Source organism: Hemitrygon akajei, unplaced genomic scaffold (assembly GCF_048418815.1).
Source record: "Hemitrygon akajei unplaced genomic scaffold, sHemAka1.3 Scf000061, whole genome shotgun sequence".
In the NCBI taxonomy this organism is placed as follows: domain Eukaryota; kingdom Metazoa; phylum Chordata; class Chondrichthyes; order Myliobatiformes; family Dasyatidae; genus Hemitrygon; species Hemitrygon akajei.
The window spans coordinates 4,517,982-4,539,125 of record NW_027331947.1 but is presented as its reverse complement, the minus strand read 5'-3'; the positions used below and the strand labels follow the sequence as shown (position 1 = coordinate 4,539,125).

The following is a 21,144-nucleotide window of genomic DNA, read 5'->3' as shown; positions in this document are numbered from 1 at the left end:
AGATATAGTCCAGGTAATTTTGGAAGGCGAGCAAAAATATTGCTGCACTTTTGGACAGGATATTTGTGTCTTAGCTGGCCACGGAGGCAGAACTAGATGATTGGAGAGTGGAAAATGTTATTCATTTGTTGACGAAAGATAATAGGGATATTTTTTTTTAATTATAAGCAGGCAGTCTTACAGCAATAGTGGGTAAACTACTGGAGAGGATAATCGAAGAAGGAATTTATGTGTATTTGGAGAAATGTAGTCTGGTTAAGGAGAAACAACATGGCATGTTGTCCTTTATTAGCCAGATTGAGTTATTTGAAAAAGTGAAAATAAATCAAATAGAGGAATTAGAACAGTCGATGTGGGTGCATTAATTATGCTCAGGCTTTTCATCAGCTCCCCATAGTGGACTCATTCAGAAAGTCAGAAGGCAAGGGATCGAGGGAAACCTGACTGCGTTGATTCAGAGTTGGCTTCCTATCCGAAAGCAGATGATGTGGTAGACAGAGTGAATTCTGGCTGGAAGACAAAGGACAGCCGTGTTCCGCATGGAGAGTCGAAACGTCGGTACACTTTACAACTCTATTGCGAGTCCGCAGTTACAGTGCTCCAAGAAACAGGGCTGAGGTAATGATCGATTTAATCTGATCACACAACAGCACCTGGATAATTTATGGAATTTGGGCTGATGACGTAAGCAAATCGCTGAGCGATTGACTGCACCAGCGCGTTTTCTAAACTGACCTGCCATTTACATATTACAGGGCAAATGCTACAATGACTTTACAACCTGATTTCCAGTGAAGCCCTAGAACTTAAAACCAGCATTTCAAAGTGTTCAGCAGTAGCTTCTGGTGCTTATTAAAAGAACCAGCCTTCCAAAATGTCAATTCCATATTCCCAATTCAGGTACACACCAATTCATCTGAATTCCAATTTACCTCTGAATCGTGGTTTTATCGTACCGGATGTAGATACGCTCATATTTCGATCCATTTAACCCTGAATCCACATGGCCGGTGTGGAATCCGTGTCTCCCTCTGAAATCAATAATAAATGAAACACACAAATCTACACAAACTGAAAACGCAGCGAAGGCAAAGCAAATATCTGGGCTCACACTTGTCTTCCTTGAAAACCATCGCAGGCAATTGGGGAATACAAAATAAAAAAATTCCAAAGTTTCCATCTTCTCATGCTATAACCATTCAAGAACAGTATCAACGACTTTATAGATTGGTCGGTGCTGCGACACACTGAAGTTCTAACCCAGACATACAGTCAGACACCGATAGGGATCCACTGCACAGAAACAGGGTCTTCAACCCGTCAGGCCACTGAGGAATTACTTAAACTGCCTACTGCCATCGTCTGAACCCGGACCGTGGCCATCCATATCCCAGTACTTATCCAATCATTTCGTAAACATTGGCATCGGAATCTCAATCACTGTTTGCGTTGGCGACACTGTCTACCCTCTGACCACCCTCTGGGTGAAGAAGTTTCCCCTCATGTTTCCATTAAACTTTTCACGTTTCACCATTCGCCCATGATTTCTAGTTGTATTCTCACCGAACATCAGTGGAGAAAGCCCGCTGGCATTTACACTCTCCATCCGCCTCATAGTGTTGTACACCTCTGTGAAATCTCCCCTCGGTCCCTACCCGCTTGGGAATAAAGTGCTGACATATGTAACCTTTCTTTTTAATTAAAAACATTCAGTCCCGGCAATAGCCGCGTAATATTTTCTGCATTCTTTCAGCCCTTCTAGTCTATGCCGACCTGTTTTTGTTGTTACTGCCTGGTTCCAGCTACCTGCACCAGAGCCTCCATACACCTCCCATCCACGTCCTCACCCAAATTCCTCTTGAGTGTCTCAATCAAACCCACATCCTCCACTTCCACTGGCAGCTCATTCCACACACTCACCAACATCTGAGTGAAGAATTCCCCTTCAGGTTCCCAGAAAATAATTCGCTTTCACCCTGAACGTATGTCCAATGTCAGGGTGAGAGGGAGGACGGGGCAGAGAGGGAAGAAAGTAATGGGGAGGGGTGATCGAGCGCGGAGAGTGAAACAGAGCGGAGAGGTTATACTTAATATCTTTCAGAAAAAGTAATTGTCTGAACTTGCGGCAAACCTACTCTCCATACCTTGTACATTCTCAACCAAATTATTGATCTAGATGACAAGTAGCAATGGTTGATATTCAAAGTAAATGTTATTATCAGAGTACATATATGTCACCACATGCAACCCTGAGATTGTTTTTCCTACAGGAACGCTTAGCAAATCTATAGAATAATAACAGGATCAATGAAAGATCAAGTGTAGCATTGAATTCAACAAACTGTGCAAATGCAAATATCATTAAACATCAATGAATAATGAGCGCAATGGGGTGTAACCCTGGGGAACCTCACTAAGCCCGGGCCTCGAGTCCAATAAACAGCCTCCCACCATCACTCTCTGCTTCCTACCATCAAGACAACTGTGCATCCAGTGAGCCATCTCTCCCTGGATCCCGGTGTGATCTGACTTTCCACAGCAACTTACCATGTGAACCTTATCAAAGGCCTCACTGATGCCCATATCGGCCACAATCCTGGGACAGCGGTGTCACAGATCAGAGGGCATGGACTTAAACAGAGGATGAAGAGGTTTGGACGGATCTGAGGAGGAGATTTGTCACTCAGAGTGTAGTTGGAATCTGGAACACACTGCCCGAGGTGGTGGTGGAGGCAGGTCCCTTCACAACATTTACGAACAGGATGAGCATTGAAACTGCCGAGATACAGTCAGCTATGAACCAAGTGCTGATAAATGGGACCAGTGTAGACAGTGAGTGGATGGTCAGAACAGGTATGGCCGGCCAAAGGCCTGTTTCCGTGCTGTGTGATCCACCACTCCGGACATGCTAAATTAACGATGGTGGCACCGCAAGGCATTGATTTCAAAACTCCACACCCCTTTCCAACCTGAAGTAAACCAGACTGAACCCCTTTGTCACCACTGGGAATATCTGTTTCTGTCAAGGTAACATACAAATTGTTCACTTTTGCTAAACAACTAGCAATTGATGAAGTTTCTGTGTCTTCTTCCATTAATGTTGCTGCCTTACAGCAAAACTAACCCTCTCACTGTGTCAGAATCAGTGATTAAATCAGGTCACAAACACTGTGCTTTCATCCCTGCACGTTATAACTGGAACCATCTCACTGAGGGTCTGATGGAGACATGGGATCACACCTCCCCTGCTTCTGACATTTCAAATACCCTCAGAATGGTTTTCTGATTCAGTCTGAAGGTTACAGTACATTCAGCTCGTCGTCAGACCTGACAAACCATGTCTTCCCACAGCTGGTTCCACCTGTTGGTGTGTCCTCTTTCCTCCACCTCCAGGGAAGCTGCATCTCCACACAAACTCCTCACTTGAGACGACTGTCTATACCCGTGACACAGGAAATCACATCATTGTCACTCTCCTGATACCGTGTCTGACCTGCTCACCCCCGGGTATCCTCCCTCAACAAGCTTCTCCCTCAGTCACCATCTGTGAGATTATTTAAAAATACAATCACTGTAAAACGATCTATTAGACAGCTCCTGTACCCCTCCACCCCGGACGATGGTTTGCTGATTAAAACTGTCTCTCCTCAGCCCCTTCCAGACACTGGGGCTTTGTAACAAACACAAAGTTAACAGCAAGATTAGACAGTAATTCATTTGAAGAGAGAATTGCTGTTTCCTGAAAGGACACGCGAGCGTCCGATACAACGGAGCAGATCCTCCCCTGTTTACAACTCTATTTGACCCAGGTCACGGAACGTCCGATCATCCCACTTTCTCACAACAGCAACCCTACCCACACCTCCCCCCTCCCCCCCCCCCCGATTACAGTCCACCCATAACCTCTACCCACACACACACAGACAGATCCCCTTCACCCTAAACCCCTCCCAGCCTGTGAACCACAACTAACTGATCCCACAGCCCGGAGCCTCCAGCCGTCCGGCAGAGCTCGTTCCCGGCACTTTTCATAGAAACATAAAAAACCTACAGCACGATACAGGCCCTTCGGCCCACAAAGTTGTGTTTCCACGGCAGCCGGCCTCCAATTTCCGCAAACCCGAGATCAGACCCTTCTTCACGGACGCCTAAACAGAATAATAGCTACGGTCGGCACTGCGCCTGCGTTTAGCAGGAGGTTCTGGGCTGCACCAGCCGTGGCCGGAGGTCCCGACAGAGGGACCAGTGGCCGGAGGTCCCTACAGAGGGACCAGTGACCGGAGGCGGGAGAGACAACGGAGAGGTAAATCACAAACACGACAAAGTCTGCAGATGCTGGAAATTCAGAGCAACACAAACAAAATGCTGGCGGGACTCAGCAGGCCGGGCAGCATCTATCAGACAGAAAAATCAAACTCCCACCCCACCCCCCCGCATAAAAAAGAACGTCATCCCGATCATCAACCCCCAAAACCCACCCCTCCCGCACAAAAGGGAACAATAAAATCGACCCCCGATAAAAAGAAAAAAACCCTACCCCGCACAACTGCGGAGTAGCCGGTTTCACCAATGTAGAGGCGGACGCATCGGGAGCAGCGGACACAACGGGCGACCCCGGAAGATTCACAGGTGAAGTGTCGCCTCACCTGGAAGGATGTTTGGACAACGGAGAGAGTTCGGCCGTTCGGCCCTTTCACTGTGACACCCCGAACTCCACATCAAATCCGTCCAAACGAATCTGGGTGAACTTTAATGACCAATAAATATAATCCTCTCAGCGATCAGCTGTCTGAGTGATTCCCTGACTCTGAGAGGAAGGGGTATCTATGGTCCACACTGTCAGGGTGTTGAGTTTACCAGGAGTCAAAGACTGCAGGGACGAGAGGTTTTCTGTTGACTAATACACTGTGTGAGGACCCCGCTGCCAATTCTGGTGTTGTGACCCGAATCGAGACAAACACCACGCTGCCCACTCCACCAACAACACGGCACAGCCGGACACATAACAGGGGACTTTACATCTCACAACACTGGATTCAGTGATGAAACCCGTCATTAATGTTGTTGTCCCACTGAAAAGTCCATTAAGGTGCTTTTAAATGCCAGCGCAATCCCACAGGTGACGTCACACACGGGCTTCCCACACCGGGATCTGCCCTCACGTGCGCGGTGTCTTACGTCACCCACGCGCTGCTGTGCTCGAGCTTTATCGGTTTAACGGCTGGGCTAATAATCACGTGACCAGCCCCTCCCCCACCGCTGTCAACAGAGGATTGAGGAGCTGCGCTATTCCCATTGGTGCGAAGCGATGTCAATCACTGATTACAACCAGTCGCGGAGGCGGACAAGCCGAGTGGGCGTTACCCCGCTGAGTCCGTCTCCCGCTCGAGCGCCGACCGCCTCCTCAGAGTGGAGAAAACCTCAAAGTAAATGTCCGCTTGTGAAGCGTCTCCTGCGGCCGGAGTCTGATGTATCGCTGAGAAGTAGGAGGAGACCGCTCGGCCCGTCGGTTTGATGCCGGTTCCCCGGGGAGGGGGGATTTTATTGAAAGGATGAAGATGGTGAGAGAGGGGGCGGACAGGATGTTTGTCCCGGTGGGGACAGGAGGGGCTCATCTGTGGAAATGTCTGAGCCCATGATGGTGTCGAGCAGAGGGATTCACCACATTGGGGGCAAACACCGGCAGACTGTTGCCCTGCAAGCGGGGCCAATGGTCCGGGCAAAGTGACAATTATTTGTGTTTTGTTGAGATTGTACCTGGAATATGGTGTAAAATCCCGCTCCCCATACTAACACGGGTTATACAGACCAAAGGACAAACTGCCGGAGGAACTCACTGGGTCGGACAGCATCTGTGGAGGGAAATGGACCGTCAACATTTCGGGCCGAGACCCTCCCTCTGGACTGAGAGTGGACGGGAAATAGAGAAAAGAGGTGAGGGGTGGGGATGGGGCAAGAGCTGGGGAGTGAGAGGTGGATCCAGGTGAGGGGGGAGGTGGGAAGGTGGAACTAGTGAAAGGGGGGGGAGGTGAGTGGTTGGGGCAACACGGGGCTGCAGAAGATGGAAATTAATTCCATAGAGGATTAACAAAGGGGTTAGAGAGTATTTGTTATAGAGAGTGTAATGAAGATTCACCAGACCGATCCCTGGAGTGGTGGGGTCATCATATGAAGAAAGATCAAATGTGATAACCCTTTCATTTAGAGAATCGAGAACTGAGAGGTGAACATATTGAAATGCACAACATCATTACTGGTTGAACCAGGGATCCCAGTCTCTGAAACAGGGATGGATTGTCCGGGACTGAGATGAGGGGAAATGTCTCCATTCCAAGGCTGATGAATATCTGTAAATCCCCTCCACAGAGGGCGGTGAAGACTCGGTGATCGTCCTCACATAAAACAGAGGGCGGCAGATGTGTGGAGACCGAAGGGATGGAGGAAATGCGGATCGGACAGAAACATGTGGCTGAGATGGGAGAACAGCCGCCATCTTGCTGATGGTTAGAGCGGCTGAATGGTCTCCTGCTGTTTCTCACTTGATGTTTCAGTGTTTCTGTCCAGTGAGACTGGAGGAATATGAACAGAAATTAGTGTTTGTAAACACAGAACTGATATAAATGAAATGTGAATATTTCCTGATTTGGTCTAAATTATGTTTTGGACCGGGATGGGAATCGAGCCCATGACTCTGTGACCTGGGGGTGGAGGGAAAAGGATCGGTGTAGATATGGTGTGGAAAAGTAGACATGTATCTGGTGTAAATATGGAATAATGTGGGGAATGCAGCGGATGGGTCGGGCAGTGTGTGAGGGGAGAGGAGCAGAGTCACCGGTTCAGGTGGGAGTCCCTCCACCCGTCACCTGATCCTGTTTCCTGTTCACGTTTTTCTGCAGATCTGCAGCATCTGCGGGTCACTGCTCTACGTGTATGTGTAGCTTCATCTTTCCCCGTTCAGACAAGGCAGTGAGATCCAGATCTGTCACATCCTCTTATTGTTGGTGGACAATTTTTTTTTCTGCACGTTTCATTCACTGTTTCGACCTTTACTCTCTGTGCACCCATGACTTGTGTTGCCACCCACAGCTCCAATCTGCTAATTAAATTTGCTGACAGCACTATATTGATTGGCCTAATCTTAAATACTGATAACAATCAATCAAATGCTTCTGACAAGGCTCAGTCCAAACAAACTTTTCACCCTTCTTCAGGAGATTGGTCAGAGGAAGAGCGATATCAGCAAAGTTCTTACAGAACTTATGATAATATCCATCCATTCCCAGAAACCTTCTAAGATCCTTCTTAGCAGTCAGAATAGGAACTTGAGAAATTGCCTGGACTTTTGCCCGAACAGGAGCCAACTTCCTTTGACCTACAACATAGCCAAGACAGGTCACACTGGCATGGCCAAATTCACTCTTAGCCAAGTTAACTGTAAGGTTGTCCAATGAAAGCCTGTCAAATAGCTTTTCTACTGCAGAGCTATGCTCTTCCCAAGTGCCACTCCCTGTAACTAAGTCATCAATATAGGTATCTGTGTGTTCTAACCCTCGAATTACAAAATCAATCATTCTCTGGATGTTCCTGGAGCATGTTTCCTTCCAAAAGGCAAAACATTGTATTCATACAACCCAGATGGTGTCACAAACACAGGAATTTCTCTACCTCTGTCCGTCAATGGAATACACCAATACCCTTTCAGCAGATCAATCTTTGTAAGAAATTAGCTTTTCCAGCCTTATCGATGCAATCATCCACCCTCTGTTTTTGTTACTGCATTTACCTTCCTATAATCAGTGCAAAATCTAACAATACCATCACGTTTGGGCACAGTAATGCAGGGTGACTCCAATCTCATTTTGAAGGCCTAATAATACCATTCTCCAGCAAATACTCAATTCCCTGGTCAGCCAGTTTACACTTTTCTACGTTCATGCGAAGTGGGTGTTGTTTAATCAGTTTGGCTTGACGAACATCTACATCATGTACCACGACCATGGTTTGCTTGGGAACAACGGGAAATAAATCTTTAAACTTCAGAATTAATTCCTTCAGCTGCTGTTGTTGCTTTGGCTGCAGAGGAGACAACTTGTTAGCAATGTTTTCTGGAACAACCGAGTTCATTCGCCTAACTGGGACCATGTTTGGCTTGTGAAAAGTCTCAGACGAGTCAATTGTTTCATTCTCAGGGTTGCCAGTTTCATTTGTTTTGACAACAACACACACAGATGGTACCTGCTGTCAAAACAGGCTTTATCATATTTATGTGTACCACCTGTGTTAGTTCAAGTCAGTTGGGTGTTTTAATAACATAATTCACATCATTAATTTGAGAGACTATTTCATACGGTCTATTGAATTTCGCCTGAAGTGGATTTGTCAACATAAGGCAAGCACCTTATTTCACACCTGGTATTTTCTTTCGCGAGCACTGTTATCAAACCAACACTTCATTTTGTTTTGAGAAATCTTTAAGTTTTGTCCCGCTAGACTACAGGCTTGGTGTAGTTTATTTTTGAACTTCAAAACATAGTCTAACGAATTAACATCAATCCACTGTTCCTTTTAACAAGGTCAAAGGTCACTCTGCGACCAAATACAAGTTCAAATGGAGTAAAGCCCAGTGATTCCTGTACTGACTCTCTTTCTATGGACAAAAGCAAATGTATTCCTTCACTCCAGTCTTTTCCATTTTCAACACAATATGTCTCAATCATTGTTTTGAGAGTAGAATGAAATCTTTCTAAAGCCCCTTGTGATTCTGTATGGTATGCAGATGATGCAATTTGTTTTGCTCCCAGTTCAGAAATTACCTGCTGGAATAATCCAGATGTAAAATTACATCCTTGATCAGACTGGATTTCTTTAGGCAAATCGAATAAAGTGAAAATCTTGGTAAGAGCCTTGGCCACAGATTTAGCTTTAATATTTCTGAGAGGTATTGCCTCTGGGAATCTGGATGCAGTACACGTAATAGTTAGCAGATACTGATGGCCAGCTTTAGTCTTTGGCAATGGGCCAACACAATCCACTATAACTTTGGAAAAGGGTTCACCGAATGCAGGTACAGGCCACTGGGGTGAGCTCATTAGGTTTACCCACAACTTGACAAGTGCCTTTTGGAAACTCTTATTCAGGGTAAACATAACTTTATGAGTTAAAGCAAACTGATCTGCTAATCCAGCAGATTCCTGCTTAGTGGCAGCATTATTTCCATCTAAATACGTCTTTATGCCATCAGGGACGCACCTTCTGAATTCTTCAATTAAAACCAACTCTCTCAAGCTGTTAAAATCATCATTTACATGTTCAGATGTGCACCAGGGGTCAATACACACAAATTTCTCATAAGCAAATTCCCTATGTCTGGTTCACAGATTTCTTCAAATTTCTAAACTTTTGCCTGTCTGCTTCTGGGACCAACTCGTAAGCTTTGAGCACAGCCTGTTTCACTATGTCATAATGTGTGGTGCGTGGCCATGTGGTTAAGGTGTTGAACTAGCGATCTGAAAGTCATAAGTTCGAGCCTCAGCCGAGGCAGCGTGTGTGTCCTTGAGCAAAGCACTGAACCACACACTGCTCCTGCACATTTATAGCCCAGTGGCGATGATTGGGGCAGCATAAATAAATAAATAATAAGCTGCTTCAGCAACTGTCAAAGCAGAATAGGCTTGCTGAGCCTTCCCCTTAATTACACTTTGTAAGAGAATTTTCTTTCTGCTTTTCTGCCTCTCTAGCCTGAAACTGCCTCTGCCTTTCTGGAGCCTCCATCTTTAAGTTTTCTAACTTGTACTGGAACTCAAGCTCACTAGGTTTACTTTCAGGAAACTCCAACTCCTCCACTTTAAATACACCCTCAGATACATAATGTTCAGCTATTATCCTCTGCATCTGTTCCCTCCTCATTGTCAATTTCACCTTAGCAAGTATTAACGTTTTAGCAATACTCAATCCTTCTGGTGTCCTCTAATACCTGAGAGGTTCACACTTCCAGATATCTATCAACATCCATTGCTGCTGGTTTTCCACACACAAATAAATCAGAAGGGATTTCCCCAATGAAATCGATAATAAATCAATCCTTAAATTTGTTCATATCCCAGATGCAGGCCCCATTTTGTTACAAACCGTAACGCTTTAGAAATGAACCAGCAGCAACAGACTACCCCCAGTGGCCACACATTTTAATTCCATGTCCCATTCCCATTCTGATATGTCTATCCACAGCCTCCTCTACTGTCAAAATTAATCCAAACTCAGGTTGGAGGAACAACACCTTATATACCGGCTGGGTAGCCTCCAACCTGATGGGATGAAAATTGACTTCTCTAACTTCCGTTAATGCCCCTCTTCCCCTTCTTACCCCATCACTGACATATTTAATTTTTTGCATGTTTTCCATGTCCCTCTGGTGCTTCCCCCCCCCCCACCTTAATTTCTCCCGAGGCCTCCTGTCCAATGATCCTTTCCCTTCTCCAGCTCTGTATCACTTTTGCCAATCACCTTTCCAGCTCTTAGCTTCATCCCACCACCTCCGGACTTCTCCTATCATTTCGCATTTCCCCCTCCCCCCACTACTTTCAAATCTCTTAGTATCTTTCCTTTCAGTTAGTCCTGACGAAGGGTCTCAGCCTGAAACGTCGGCAGTTCTCCTTATAGATGTTGCCTGGCCTGCTGTGTTCCACAAGCATTTTGTGTGTGTTGTTTGAATTTCCAGCATCTGCAGATTTCCTCGTCAGTGTTATGTGTATAAATATAACTCCCAAACTATTGAGCTCGGGGGAAACAAGGCTTGGAGTCTTGAGATGGTAAAGTATGAAAGTTCAGTTCAACCACAGAATAGGTGATGAGAGAGAGATAATTGTAATCCAGGGTAAATGTTGAGAGAAGGCAATTATGTCGTATTCCACAGGTTCCATGGTGGTATAACGAGACCAACAGTTGCTGTAGATTTTATCTGTCATCCTTCCAAATCCACATACTAATAATCACCCGAAGTGACTTGTCATAATTGGTATCGTCTTAATGAACTACCACACCACAGCCAGGCAAGGGTTAACACATAAGTGGTCTCCACAGGATGTGCCAAATCAGATCCACTCCTATGGATCCAATGAGGTGACAACCACACATTTGATGTACGGTGAATCGATAATTAGCCCACCCTTGTGGGCAAAGGAAAGTTCCAAACAGTGACCCTTGGCCACTAGTTCCCTGGTTTCGATTCTTCCATTTTTCCTCCTTCGTCTCCGTCTGACTCTGAGTGTCTGTGTCCTCGGTTAAAACTAAACAAGCTGCACGCGATGTAAACAAGCTGCAAGTCAGACTGATTTGCCTTCTTAATCTCTCTCTCTCGCTCTCTCTCTTAAAATGACAGTCCACAGCAAACAAAACCCAGGGATTCAAAACAATGGCCACTCCCCATTGTGAGCTGACAGGTGTGCCAGCAGGTGGGATGACTGAGTGAATCCTTTCCCACATTCTCAGCAGGTGAACAGCCTCTCTCTAGTGTGAACTCGTTGATGACCCTGTAGGCTGAATGACCGAGTGAATCCTTTCCCACAGACTGAGCAGGTGAACGGCCTCTCCCCAGTGTGAACTCGCTGATGTACCAGAAGGGTAGATGACTGAGTGAATCCCTTCCCACAGACTGAGCAGGTGAACGGCTTCTCCCCAGTGTGAACTCGCTGGTGTCTCTGTAGGGTGGATAAATGAGTGAAGCTCTTCCCACAGACTGAGCAGGTGAACGGCTTCTCCCCAGTGTGAACTTGCTGATGTACCAGTAGGGTAGATGACTGACTGAATCCCTTCCCACAGACTGAGCAGGTGAATGGCCTCTCCCCAGTGTGAACTCGCTGATGATTCCATAGGGTGGATAAATGAGTGAAGCTCTTCCCACAGACTGAGCAGGTGAACGGCTTCTCCATAGTGTGAACTTGCTGATGTACCAGTAGGGTAGATGACAGAGTGAATCCCTTCCCACAGACTGAGCAGGTGAACGGCCTCTCCCCAGTGTGAACTCGCTGATGTACCAGTAGGGTAGATGACAGAGTGAATCCCTTCCCACAGACTGAGCAGGTGAACGGCCTCTCCCCAGTGTGAACTTGTTGATGTACCAGTAGGGTAGATGACTGAGTGAATCCCTTCCCACAGACTGAGCAGGTGAACGGCTTCTCCCCAGTGTGAACTCGCTGATGTACCAGTAGGGTAGATGACTGCGTGAATCCTTTCCCACAGACTGAGCAGGTGAATGGCCTCTCCCCAGTATGAACTTGCTGATGTACCAGTAGGGTAGATGACTGAGTGAATCCCTTCCCACAGACTGAGCAGGTGAACGGCTTCTCCCCAGTGTGAACTCGCAGATGTACCAGTAGGGTACATGACCGAGTGAATCCTTTCCCACATTCTGAGCAGGTGAATGGCTTCTCCCCAGTGTGAACTCGCTGATGTCTCTGTAGGCTGAATAAATTAGTGAATCTCTGCCCACAGACTGAGCAGGTGAACGGCTTCTCCCCAGTGTGAACTCGCTGATGTACCATTAGGGTAGATGACAGAGTGAATCCTTTCCCACAGACTGAGCAGGTGAATGGCTTCTCCCCAGTGTGAACTTGCTGGTGTCTCTGTAGGTTGGATGACTGAGTGAATCTCTTCCCACAGACTGAGCAGGTGAATGGCCTCTCCCCTGTATGCGCTTGCTGATGTCTCCGTAGGTTGCATGACTGAGTGAATCCCTTCCCACATTCTGAGCAGGTGAACGCTTTCTCCCCGGTGTGAACTCGCTGATGACTCTGTAGTTGGGATAAATAAGTGAATCTCTGCCCACAGACTGAGCAGGTGAACAGCTTCTCCCCAGTGTGAACTTGCTGGTGCCTCTGTAGGTTGGATGACTGAGTGAATCTCTTCCCACATTCTGAGCAAGTTAATGGCTTCTCCCGGGTGTGAACCCGCTGGTGAGCCATTAGGTCAGATGACTGTGAATCCTTTCCCAGAAATTCAACAGATGACCAGCCTCTGCCCGGTGTGGTGTGAACTGACTGGTGTGTCCACAGGTGGGAAGACCAACTGAACCCCTTCTCACACACAGAACAGGTGAATGGCCTTGGCCAATGTGAACTTGCTGATGTACCTTCAATTGTGATAACCGAGAGAATCCATTCCCACTGTCTGAGCAGGCGAAAGGCCTTTCTCCTGTGTAACTTACAGGCGTGCCAGTTGGTCAAATGACCGAGTGAATCCCTCCCCACAGTCTGAGCAGGAAGGATGGTCAATTGGATCCCTTGCTCCACTTCTTATATATCTAGACAGAGACAACAAAACTGCTGTGCTGTGTTTGAGCTTCCTGGAGACGAATTCCTTCTCATTTTTCACCTGTAAAAAGATTTACAAAATCCATCAATGGGTGTACATTTCAGATGAGATTACTTGAGTTACCAAGGTTTGATCTGGTATCACACTGTTACAGTGAGGTTCAACCCAAGTTGGACAGAGAAATCATCTCCTGACTGGGCAGAGTGCTGGTATCTGGAATGACCATCAATTCCCTGATGCTCTTCCTGTTTCTATAAGAATGGGGCATTTCTGCCATCTCCAATCTGTGCCTTGGCTCAGTTTGACTCTCTCCATTGGTATTATTCCCTGTTCCTGCTGAGCTGCATGGGTTCCTCGCCCCACAGTAACTGAAACAGTCTCACACAAATAGTATTTCTTGACGTGCAGCTGGGATCTTCTTTTATGTATTATTAACTTAAAGTGCCACAGTTTTAACGCCATATAAAACATTCCTGCTGAAATGACTGGTTGGTTCACACAGCTGTCAAAAGGGGTTAGAGTGAATTTTTGTATTATTTCAGGTTATTGTCACAATCATAGAAAATTTCAACACAGAAACAGGCCCTTTCGGCCATCTAGTTTGTGCTGAACTATTTAAACAGCCCACTCCCACACCTCTACCATCCAGGTACCAACATAAACCTCTTAAATGTTGAAATCTAGCACGCATGCACCACTTGTGCTGGCTGCTCATTCCACAGCCGGATAACCGTCTGTGTGAAGAAGTTTCCCTCATGTTCCCCTTAACATTTCACCTTTCACCCTTAACCCATGGCCTCTGGTTGTCATCGCCCCCCAATCTTCATGGAAAAAGCCAGCTTGCATTAACACTATCTGTGCTTCTCTATCACAATCAAATCTCGCCTCAATCTTCTGCATTCCAAGGAACAAAGTCCTGATTTGTTCAATCTTTCCTTATAACCCAAGTCCTCTAGACATGGCAACATCCTTGTGAATTTTCTCTGAAATCTCTGAACTTCTTTTACATCTTTCCTGTAGGTAGGTGACCAAAACTGCAAACAATACTCCAAATTAGGCCTCACCAATGTCTTCTAGAAGTCAACATAACATCCATCTATTGTTATCAGTACTTTGGTTCATGAAGGGCAATGGGCTGAAATTATTCTTTCCATCCCTATCTACCTGTGATACCACTTTCAGTGAATTAAGGACTTGTATTCCCAGGTCCCTTTCTTCTACAACACTCCTCCATGCCCGACCAATCACTATGAAAGACCTCACTTGGTAGGTCATACCAAAGTGCAACAACTCACACTGGTCTGCATTAAATTCCATTTTCCATTTCTAAAACCATTTTCCCACCTGGTCCCGATCACACTGCAAGCCATGATTGTCTTCTCGCAGTCCGCTAAACCCCCAGTCTTGTTGTCATCCACAAATTTGCTGATCCAGTTAACCACACTATCATCCAGATTACTGATATAGATGACAAACAACAACAGATCCAGCACTGATCCCTGTGGCAACCACTAGTCACAGGCCTCTAGTCAGAGAGGCAACCATCTGCTACTACACTCTGGCTTCTCCCAAAGACAGTGTCTTATCCGATTTACTGCCTCATCTTGAATGCTGAGTGACTGAACCTTCTTGACCAAGCTCCCATATGAGACTTTGTCAAGTGCCTTGCTAAAGTCCATGCAGACAACATCCACTGCCTGGCCTTCATCTACTTCCCTGATAACTTCCTCGAGAGACTCTATAAGATTGGCGAGAGCCATGCTGTCTATCCTTTATCAGTCCACACCTATCCAAATACTTACAGTATATACTTGGTTGCTGCACACACATTCCAATAACTTTCCCAGTTCTGATGTCAAGCTCACCAACGTATAATTTCCTAGTTTATTTTTACAGCCTTTCTTGAACAGCAGAACAATCTGTCCTCCAATCCTCCAGTACCTCACCTGTCACTAAGGATGATTTAAATATCTGTGCTTACGCCCCAATAATTTCTGCACTTGTCTTCCGCAGGGTCCTAGTGAACAACTTGTCAGGCCCTGGGGATTGATCCACACTGATTTGCCTCAAGACAGCAAACCCCTCCACCTCTGTAATCTGTACAGGGTCCATGAAGTTGATGCGGCTTTGCCTCACTTCTATAGACTCTGTGTTCATCTGTTGAGTAAATACGGATGCAAAAAAAATCTCCCCAAGTCTATGTTATCCCTTCATATGGATTCCCATTCTGATCTTCCAGAGAATTATTTTTTTCCCTTGCAATCTTTTTGCTCTTAACATGTCTGCAGAATCCCTGAGGATTCTCCTTCACCTTGTATGCTGAGGCAACCTCGTGCCTTTATTTCTTTCATAAGTGTTCACTTGAATTTCCTGTATTTCATAAGTACCCCATTTGCTCCTATCTGCCTGTACCTGGTATGCACCTCCTTTTTATTGATCTGGGAGAGGAAAGCCAAAGGGGTGATAGATCTGCATGGTGGGAGGTGGGGGTAAGGAGGCTTAAACTAAAGTTGCAGTGGGAATGGGAGCCTGAATAACAGAACAGATAGTGGAGAGGTTGTGGAGACAGATGTTGTTCAGTCCTCAGACAAAGTCAGGAATGAAAATGTTGAGCATGGTGCAGTGAATATGCTGAGCCCTGTATATTTCAATACAAGGAGCAGTGTAGGAAAGGCGGATGTGTTCAGGGCATGGATCAACACCTGGAATCAACACCAGGATCTGGCAACTGTGGACTGGGACAGGCTGCTTTATGGCAAAGGTGTGCTTGGTAAATGGGAGGCCTTCAAAGCGAAATTTTGAAAGTAGTAAGCGGGTATGTCAGAATAAAAGGTAAAGATAGAAACTGCAGGGAAACTTGGATTGCAAGAGATATTGAGACCCTGGTAAAGAAAGTGGAATTGCATAACAGGGATAGGCAGTCAGTTTCTTATGGAGTATAAGAAATGCAAGAGAACACATAAGAAATAAATCAGGATGGCTAAAAGATGGCATGAGGTTGCTATCACAGAAAAGGTGAAGGATAATCCTCAGGGATTCTAGTGATAGATTAAGAGCAAAAGGATTGCAAGGCACAAAGTTGGTCCTCTGGAAGACCGGAATGGCAATCCACGTGTGGAAACAAAGCAGATGGGGGATATCTTAAATATTTTTCCATTCTCTATTTACTCAGGAGATGGACAAAGGGTCTATGGGAGTGTGGAAAAGCGGCATTAACCATTTCAACCCTGGGAAAAAAAAACATTCCTCTGGCCACTCACACGCTCAATACCCCTCATCATTTTATACACCAAAAAATGTCTCTAAATATAAACAAGGAAATTATACATTGCACAATCTACTTTCCATGATTCAGTACATTTACACAGACAGGTGTGTAAAAAGGGCCCAACGAATATCAGGGACAAACAGGCCCAATTCACCACAACCACAAACTGTTCCTGCTGCTACCATCCAGGAAACGGTACCACAGCAAAAGGAGCAACAGGCTCCGGGACATCATCTTCTACCAGGCCATCAGACTGATTAATTCATGCTGATACAATTGCATTTTGACGTTATATTGACTGTCCTATGTGCAAACTATCTATTATAAATTACCATAAATTACACATTGCACATTTAGATGATGTAAGGTAAATATTTCTACTCCTCATGTTTATGAAGTATGTATCTAATAAAGTCAATTAAATTCACCCTCTCCACTATCTGTTCTGTCATTCTGGCTCCCATTCCCCCTACAACTTATTTTAACCACATCACCCCCTCCCCTGTTCACTACCGCTAGCAAGCCTTATCACTAGGATATTCGTCCCCTCTTGTTCTGTTCCTCTAACTAACGAATCCCCTATCAGCCTTTTGACTTTCCACTGCCAGGTAATTCCCCCCAACAGTTTCTAAAGTGGTCCACCTGTTGTTGTGGGGGATGGCCACTAGAGTACTCTGCGATGGATATTTAACCTCATTCCCCTTCCTGACTCTCACCCAGTTTCCTGTGTCCTGCACCTTGGGAGTAACTCACCTCTCTTCATGTCATATCTATCACCCCCTCCAACTGCTGGATGATTTGGAATTCACCCATTTCAAGTTGCAGCTCATTGAAGTGCAGGGTTACAAGCTGCACATCTTGTAGGTGAGGGCATCAGGGACACTGGAGGTCTCCCCTCCTTCCCTCCAATACCCCTCTAATTTGTAATAATCTCCCCTCTAATTTGTAATAACCAGTGTGCAGATAAATCTTGTACTGTGCATTTTTTACCCAGTGACAATATGTGCACAGTGACACACTAGCAAATCACGGTCAATAGGAACTTTGATCTCCTCTGGGTTCGATCCAGTTCATCTGCTCTCTCACACAACCTATGTAGCAGGCCTGTAATGGGTAATGAAGGATTTTCTCACCAAAACTTTTGCACATTGTCCATATGTGGTTTCCTTGCTAAATTACGCTTTAAAAAGTCAGATTTCCAAATATCACTCCACTTCTTCCCACTTGCAAATTCTCCAGCAACTTTTGCATCACCACAATGCACGCAGGCATCACCAGTTTCTGTATTCTACATAAATATTCCCCCTGAACCCTCCCCCAATGACTGACGGTGGTGAACTCAGTGAATGAAATCCCAATGAATATGAAGGGAAGGGCAGTAGTCTGTCTCACCAGAGACTGGCACATTTGTGATGTGAAAGCTACTTGTTGCCCAGGACAAAGGTGTTTGATATCATTACGTACCCAGAGAGAATGGGACAAAACATGTTCTCACCGGTAGAAAAGTCCAGAGCAAGAGGAGGTAGAGGAAGCAACACACACAAAATACTGGAGGAGCTCAGCAGGCCAGGCAGCATCTACGGAAAAGAGTACTAATGCCGATTTTCTCATCTGCTGATGTAAAAGATTTTGTTCCCTTTCTCCGAGTTCCTAATCCTTGCATTTAGATAGCTGGAGCTCAGCTCTGTCTGAGAGATCCATCGGTTCCCATTCCCTCATCAACCGGAAGCTCCCCGGGGCCCGTGTACGGATCGTGGGGCTGAGAGAGAGGGAAGAGGGCAGGACTGTCCCGGGTTTGCTGGTCACGGTGACCGGATTTCACAGGAATTATCCCGAAGTTGGTGTTTAAGATAAAAACACGGAGAAACGCTCTTACCTGCAACCGACATTTTCAAGGCCTTCTGTGTACTGCGCGCATGCGTGAAACTCAGGGACGTCCTCAGCCTGACGCCGGCGCATTTCATCGGCGCTTCAGCACCGGCGAAATTCTTAACGCATGGCCCTATGGGTAATCACGGTGCCATTAATCATTTCTGCAAGCACCGGTTCAATGTCCATACCTCATTTTTTTTATCTTTTGGGTATAGAAAAAATCTGCAGCTGTTTTAATGCAGAAAGCGGCTCCCATAAGCAATATACTCAATATCAACGTGTATCCAATGCCAAAGTAAAATGCAGATATAAAACACAGGAGATTCTGCAGTTGCTGGAAATACAGAGACGCACACACACAAAACGCTGGAGGAACTCTGCAATTCAGAGAGCAACTAAGCAGCAGAGTACACAGTCTAGGCATGCTGAAGGGGCTCTGCCTAAACGTTTTCTATTTATTCCTCTCCAAAATTTCTGCCTGATCTGTTGATTTCCACCTGTGTTTTGCAGAAATTACCACCTTTTTTTTCGATCAACCAGTTTCCAAATGCTTCTAATCTTTCACTTTTGACCACATCCTGCTGGTCTTATTCGTCCTCCTCCTCTGGACCCCATCTCTCTCTGAAGCCCCTGACTCAGACTGGCAAATCTTCGGTTTCTGACTCTGCACCATCGAAGATTCACTCGCTAGTCTGCTGTCAGACTTTAGAGGTGCATTGTGTTACGAGACCGCAGGTTCGTTTACTGTGAGTGTCACTTTAAGTGCCTGAGTGAGGCGGGGCTGTGACATCAGACACACGGAGAGAGAGAACGTCACAACCACAGTGAGCTCATCGTCTTATTCAGCCCGGAGAAAATCATGCAGGAAATTCATGCAGGTGTATAAGATGATGAGAGGCATTGGTCATGTGGATAGTCAGAGGCTTTTTCCCAGGGCAGAAATGGCTAACACGAGGGGGAATAGGTTTAAGCTGCTTGGAAGTAGGTACAGAGGAGATGTCAGAGCTAACTTTTTTAAGCAAAGAGTGGTGTGTGTGTGGAATGCACTGCCAGTGACGGTGGTAGAGGCGGATACAATAGGGTCTTTTAAGTGACTCTCAGATAGGTACATGGAGCTTAGGAAAATAGGTGGCTATGTGGTAGAGTAATTCTAAGCAGCTTCTAGAGTAAGATACAAGGTCGGCACGGCAATGTGGGACAAAGCATCTGTAATGAGTTGTGAATTTATATGTTTCCATGAAATTCATGGGAAATCTCCTATCCCATGGAGTGGTGACTATTTGCAACCTGTCATCTCAGGGAGAGTGAGAGGGGAATGGCAGGGGTAGATTTTCATATTACTGATATGGAACAGAAACATGGGCAGGAACCAGATGGGCTGAGTGGCCTTTCTAGTGTACATAGTGAGTGTGGTAGAGACAGTAAGTACCTGAGACATGGGATTTGATACAGAACTGATTTATCTTTCACAGATCCACAATATTAAACACCAGTCTAGTTTAAGGCTAACATCAGCAGAACAGACTCCTCCAATGCTCAGTGACCAGGGTTCAGTCCTGGGTGCGATGAGCAGCCGCAAGAACTGCAGAATCTGACAGTAACAGTCCCTCATGAACCTGCAGCTGCCTTCAGTCACCGTGATGGTTAAACTTTTAACACAGAGATGATTTGAACTTCCTCCCTGATGTTGGAGCGCTCAGACTGAAGATGTAGGGGAGAAGGAAAAAAGAGATAATAAAGTTGTTTGCACCATTAGGGATAAACAGAGAGGAAGAGGTGGAAAGTTTCTTGAATGCATCTATTTTAATGCTAGGAGCAAGGTAAGAAAGGTAGATGAGCTTAGAGTATGGATTGATAACTGGAAATATGATGTTGTATCTATTAGTGAAACATGGTTGCAGGAGGGGTGTGATTGGCAACTAAATATTCCTGGATTTCATTGCTTCTGGTGTGATAGAATCAGAAGGGCAAGAGGGGGAGGTATTGCAATGCTTGTCCGAGAAAATATTACAGCAGTGCTTTGAACAGGATAGATTACAGGACTCATTTCGGGAGCCTATTTGGGTGGAATTGAGGAATGGGAAAGGTATAGTAACACTTATAGGGGTGTATTAGAAACCACCTAATTGGGAGCGAGAATTGGAGGAGGAAATTTGTAAGGAGATAGCCGATATTTGCAGTAAGCACAATGTTGTGATTGTGGGAGATTTTAATTTTCCACACATAGAAACATAGAAAATAGGCGCAGGAGTAGGCCATTAGGCCCTTCAAGCCTGCACCGCCATTCAGTATGATGATGCCTGATCATCCAACTCAGAACCCTGTACCTGCTTTCTCTCCATACCTCTGATCCCTTTAGCCACAAGGGCCATATCTAACTCCCTCTTAAATATAGCCAATGAACTGGCCTCAACTGTTTCCTGTAGCAGAGAATTCTACAGATTCACCACTCTCCGTGTGAAGAAGTTTTTCCTCATCTTGGTCCTAAAAGGCTTCCCCTTTATCCTTAAACTGTGACCCCCTCGTTCTGGACTTCCCCAACATCGGAAACAATCTTCCTGCATCTAGCCTGTCCAATCCCTTTAGAATTTTATACATTTCAATAACATCCCCCCTCAATCTTCTAAATTCCAGTGAGTGTAAACCTAGTCAACCCAATCTTTCTTCATATGAAAGTCCTTCCATCCCAGGAATCA

At 45.7% G+C, this 21,144-nt stretch overlaps 2 protein-coding genes and 2 long non-coding RNA genes across 6 annotated transcripts in view; 2 read left to right on the top strand and 2 right to left on the bottom strand.

The window, feature by feature from the left end:
- The window catches only part of LOC140721792 (uncharacterized), a 284,490-nt gene that overhangs the window by 162,986 nt on the left and 100,360 nt on the right, over window positions 1-21,144 (top strand). The gene's annotated exons all lie outside the window — the stretch shown is intronic.
- Window positions 1-21,144, top strand: part of LOC140721786 (uncharacterized) — a 112,516-nt gene that overhangs the window by 45,793 nt on the left and 45,579 nt on the right. The gene's annotated exons all lie outside the window — the stretch shown is intronic.
- LOC140721791 (uncharacterized) overlaps window positions 1-21,144 on the bottom strand; it is a 70,768-nt gene that overhangs the window by 25,655 nt on the left and 23,969 nt on the right. The window contains exons 3-4 of one of the 3 annotated variants that reach the window (XR_012097460.1): window positions 18,453-18,578; window positions 933-1,031 (exon numbers count right to left, since the gene is read on the bottom strand). This is a non-coding gene — a long non-coding RNA (uncharacterized lncRNA). The remainder of the gene's footprint in view (window positions 1-932; window positions 1,032-18,452; window positions 18,579-21,144) is intronic. The other 2 variants (XR_012097462.1, XR_012097461.1) reach the window with 2 other exon arrangements.
- Window positions 8,910-12,959, bottom strand: LOC140721757 (uncharacterized). The gene is made up of 2 exons (XM_073036554.1): window positions 12,908-12,959; window positions 8,910-12,490 (listed from the first exon to the last, which is right to left on the bottom strand). Exons 1-2 carry the CDS (start codon window positions 12,957-12,959, stop codon window positions 11,484-11,486), a joined length of 1,059 nt encoding a protein of 352 aa, XP_072892655.1. The 3' UTR covers window positions 8,910-11,483.

Excerpts from the sequence above, each read along its gene's own strand:
- LOC140721757 (XM_073036554.1), bottom strand. The coding sequence starts at position 12,959 with ATGGCTCACCAGCGGGTTCACACCCGGGAGAAGCCATTAACTTGCTCA. Across the intron at positions 12,491-12,907 it reads GCCATTAACTTGCTCAGAAT|TCTGTGGGCAGAGATTCACT; the intron begins GTGGGAAGAGAT and ends TCACCTGCTCAG.